This window comes from Amyelois transitella, chromosome 14 (genome assembly GCF_032362555.1).
Source record: "Amyelois transitella isolate CPQ chromosome 14, ilAmyTran1.1, whole genome shotgun sequence".
Lineage (NCBI taxonomy): Eukaryota > Metazoa > Arthropoda > Insecta > Lepidoptera > Pyralidae > Amyelois > Amyelois transitella.
The window spans coordinates 4,282,815-4,286,728 of NC_083517.1; the positions used below are offsets into that span (position 1 = coordinate 4,282,815).

General features: G+C 35.9%; 1 protein-coding gene across 1 annotated transcript; it reads left to right on the forward strand.

Moving 5' to 3' along the window:
• The first annotated feature begins 276 nt into the window (after window positions 1-276).
• On the forward strand, window positions 277-3,205 carry LOC106130856 (uncharacterized). Its single transcript, XM_013329787.2, has 5 exons — window positions 277-365; window positions 953-1,000; window positions 1,329-1,430; window positions 2,037-2,264; window positions 3,125-3,205. The coding sequence occupies exons 1-5, from the start codon at window positions 321-323 to the stop codon at window positions 3,203-3,205; spliced, it is 504 nt and encodes a 167-aa protein (XP_013185241.2). The 5' UTR covers window positions 277-320.
• Window positions 3,206-3,914: the final 709 nt, after the last annotated feature.

Consider the following 3,914-nt stretch of genomic DNA (forward strand, 5'->3'; position numbering starts at 1 on the left):
AAAGCGGGTCGTATGGTCACTTTAGTCATACCCAAAAGAGTCCGACAGCAAAACAGCTCTCTTTTGGTTGTTGCTGAAAAATATACGCAAATTGTAAATTATGAGTAAGCAGTAAATCCACAGTTTAATGAAAATAAGTGCTAATGATCTGCGTAACCTTGCGTGGTACGTACAGGGTCATCACAATAAACATTTTAATCTGTCTATCCGTGTATAAAGTGCTACAATTTTCTGCTATTTAACCATAGCGTCGTTTCTGAAGTTTTATATAAAACACCATTGATTTTGGAATTTTGTATCAAAATTATTTACATACAGACATGTATCGTGTTTTAGTTGCAACTGTTCTGTTAGCAGCGGTTTGGGTAAGTGTCATTCTTCAAAACAGTTAGTGCTATCTTATTTTGTATGTTATCTTCTCCCTTTCTACTTTAAGATGGCTTAAAGGTTTAATAGTGTGTTAATTGACTTGCTGAAAAAAAAATTAGACGAATTCACTGCTGGTAGTCGACGGTATTTACTAAAAACTGTTAATACATATCTACATTAATTACTTTAAAAAGGCGAATATTTTCCTTCTGATAAGATTTCTACATGAATCCACAATACTTAAAATTCACCATCTTTAAAGAGTTATATAGGAATAATTAATACTGATACATCAGCGGACAAAATATGTTTAAATGACAAATTAAACTAACAGAAAAGCGCCGACAAGAAGTCTTACCATAACGTAACCCGAATTTGAAACTCCGTAGTGGCTTCCTTTGCGATGAAGACAAGAGGCAAGAGTTCCTGGAATTCCTACAGAACTTTGCTACAAAGAAACCCCAAAAGAAACTCATTTAATAGGAACAACGTTTCGTTAATGTCTCATGTATTTTTGTGTGTTGTATTGTTTTAGTTACTGTTCTTCTTATTATTTTCTGAAACGTAATTTTGCTGTTCACAGGCTGACAACGAAGGCGATGTAAAGAAATGTATGAGAATATTTCATCCAGTGAGTATATGTACTCCCCTGTTAATTATTTATTACACATCAAAATTTTTCGGAATAGTCAAATTGGAATTTTACTTTTTAAAGCATTCGTCTCTGTTATCATATCATATTTCTGTTTGTATTCTCAATGAGAGATGAATTTTTAAGCGAGTTACGTACAAAAAAATATAAAACCACGCTTCTTCCTTGAAAGGGAAAGCAGAAACTTACATCTTTCCACTTTCTACGACAATGCAATATGATTTATAATATCAATTGATTTCATTGCTGTCACTTTTATTATTATATTTTTATTATCTTTTTGTTTTTAAGACTTTAAAATTTTCAGAGGTCAATGCACTGTTGCAAAAGGGAACATTCATTAAAGCCACCAATGCATGATCACAGTGCTGTGAAAGAATGTATGCATTTGCAAGGAGGAAAACCAACTGTAAGTTTGAAACCCACATTAATTTTGTTTGTCACTTGCTGCGCCTGGGGGCTCGCTCCCATGGGAATTTTGGGATAAAAATGATGTTATACCAATTTATACCGGCTACTCGCGTTATAAATTTCATCAAAATTTTTCTAGTAGACCTTTTTTCAAACAGAAGTTTTTCAATCTTTAATCTTTAGTTTGATAGATTTTTTAAAACTTTAGGCACTTAGTTTTTTTGACTTTGTAAGTAATTTTGTTATCAACTTATCTACAAAACAATTTAGATCATAAGTAGTCGTTATAAAAAGAAAAAATGTACTAAATTTCTAATTTATATTACAGTATGGTCGGAGGCAGAGAAGTGTGTGTGTGTGGTTAGGAATAACTGCGTCCGACTGTACAGTTATTTGTTTGTTTCCTTTTTTCGCGTCATCGACTAAACCAAGCTTCTTGAAATTTCGTATATATGTATAATGAAGAGTCTAGAATAACATAAAGTACTTTCATCCCGTTAAAACCTACAGTTCCCATGGAATTTGCGAAAACCTGTATTCTTTTGTAGGTGACGCTTATCTACGGGTAAAAGATAGTTATTTATATTTATGTATTTATTTACAGTGCGAACGCGAAATCTGCATGGCATCAAAGCAAGGTGTGGCTTCAAACGAGGGTAAAATAGACAAAGCAGCTGTACAGAAAAAGTTTGAAACTGATTTCGAAAATGATCCTGAGTTGTTGAAACTATTGAAAGACAATTGTATCGATGGGGACTTCTCTAAATACGGCAAGGAAGACGACTGTGACGTCTTGAAGCTAAAGATGTGTATGGAGATACAAATGACTGCAGTGAGTAAAAACAGTATTTTCTTTCTTCTGGCATACATGCAGTAAACCCAGTATTGACTTACGTCGATGGGCTGGGAACCTCTCACTATTTGAATCTCAATTCTATCATTGATTAAAGCAGCTAAGCGTGGCCTATCAGTCATTTCAAGGCTCTATCTATCCCGCGAGGGATAAAGACGTGACGTGCGTTGTATGCTTGTATGGCGTAAATCTTCATCTCTCTGAAAAGGAGTCCGAAGTGCGCTTATCTTGGATAAGGTAAAGCAGGTTTTACAAGAGGTGTCTCCCGTCTAACCTCCGCTAACTAATGGGACTTTCGAGACTAAAATATTCCCTGCCAGGCCTATACTAGCCATTGAGTGACAACTAAGGCGAATTCGTTAGTCTCACTAGTCTCATGGGAAAAAATGGTGTCACTTGTTCCACCATGGGACTACTTAAATGTAGTGAGATAGACCAAACTTTCCTGGAGAACCTACCCTTTATTGGATCTTGGTAAAAGTTGCTCTAAATGAATTAGTGGTCTTTTAATACATCCATTCGAAGAAAGCCTTAACAACAGTGTGAATAAATACACACATATCACATATTTTTTTTTTTATACAGGGGATCAAGCCATAGAGATCACTCCTAGATAGGAGGTCCTATTTTCATATGTCGGGACTCACACGGCACACCACCTATGTCTGACATACATACGTTTGATATAGTGATACGTAGGAGTAGTCAAAACAACAGGCGTCTAGTTCAGGGACGTGTAACTTTATGGTTCGTTTGACGGAAGATTATTTTATCTTTGAATGTAACTACTGTGTTATTTTTGGCTCAATAAACTTATTTTATGTATTTTTTAATTTCAGAGCTGCCCTGAATGGGATAACGAGGGACATTGTGAAGGAATTCAAGAGTTAGTCGAAGAGTGTATCGAGAAATTCGCCTGAATCGCCTCATTGTGATTTAAATTGTGTTTCTTTGAACGTGGTATATAAAGCTTTTTTAATTAAACGTCTGCATTCTATTTGATGTTTTATTGTTATGAAATAAATAAATATATATACATACATAAATTTCATCCAATCACTGTTTTATCCCTAGAGCCAACAGCTTTGAAATAACGGTCAACTTCAGCTGTACGGCATGATCTAATTGAGATTCAAATAACGACAAGTTGCAAGCCTAAATGAAGAATCACAAGTTTGGTAGCCTTTCCCTTGATAACACTTACGAGAAACAAGAGCGTGCCCGGTTAAAATACGTGATGTGCAGAAAGGCACAGGTGAGGTGGGGGAAAACATCGTGAGGAGACCTGCATATTCGGGCAACTGGATGTATAACCATGGATCCAATACAGTTTGCCTGCAAAGGATGCGGAGGTCAAATGGGTGTCGCTTCGTATAAAAACCTGACGCACCCAATCTAGCTAGAATCCATGGTCAAAGGCATACCCTGGGCTGTTCTCCAAGCAGGTGAGGATGCAACCGGGACTAAAGCCAGGAGGAAGAAGATTAATAAAGAGAAAACATTTGTATTTTTGTATGTTTGTAACAAATAAACTCAAAAACTTGGTACATGACCGAGGGGGAATTCGAACCTGTTCTATTTTGCGCATCACGAATTTTAACCGAGCATTTAACCGATTCGACCATTCTA

Excerpts from the sequence above, each read along its gene's own strand:
- LOC106130856 (XM_013329787.2), top strand. The coding sequence starts at position 321 with ATGTATCGTGTTTTAGTTGCAACTGTTCTGTTAGCAGCGGTTTGG. Across the intron at positions 366-952 it reads TTCTGTTAGCAGCGGTTTGG|GCTGACAACGAAGGCGATGT; the intron begins GTAAGTGTCATT and ends TGCTGTTCACAG. Across the intron at positions 1,001-1,328 it reads GTATGAGAATATTTCATCCA|AGGTCAATGCACTGTTGCAA; the intron begins GTGAGTATATGT and ends TAAAATTTTCAG.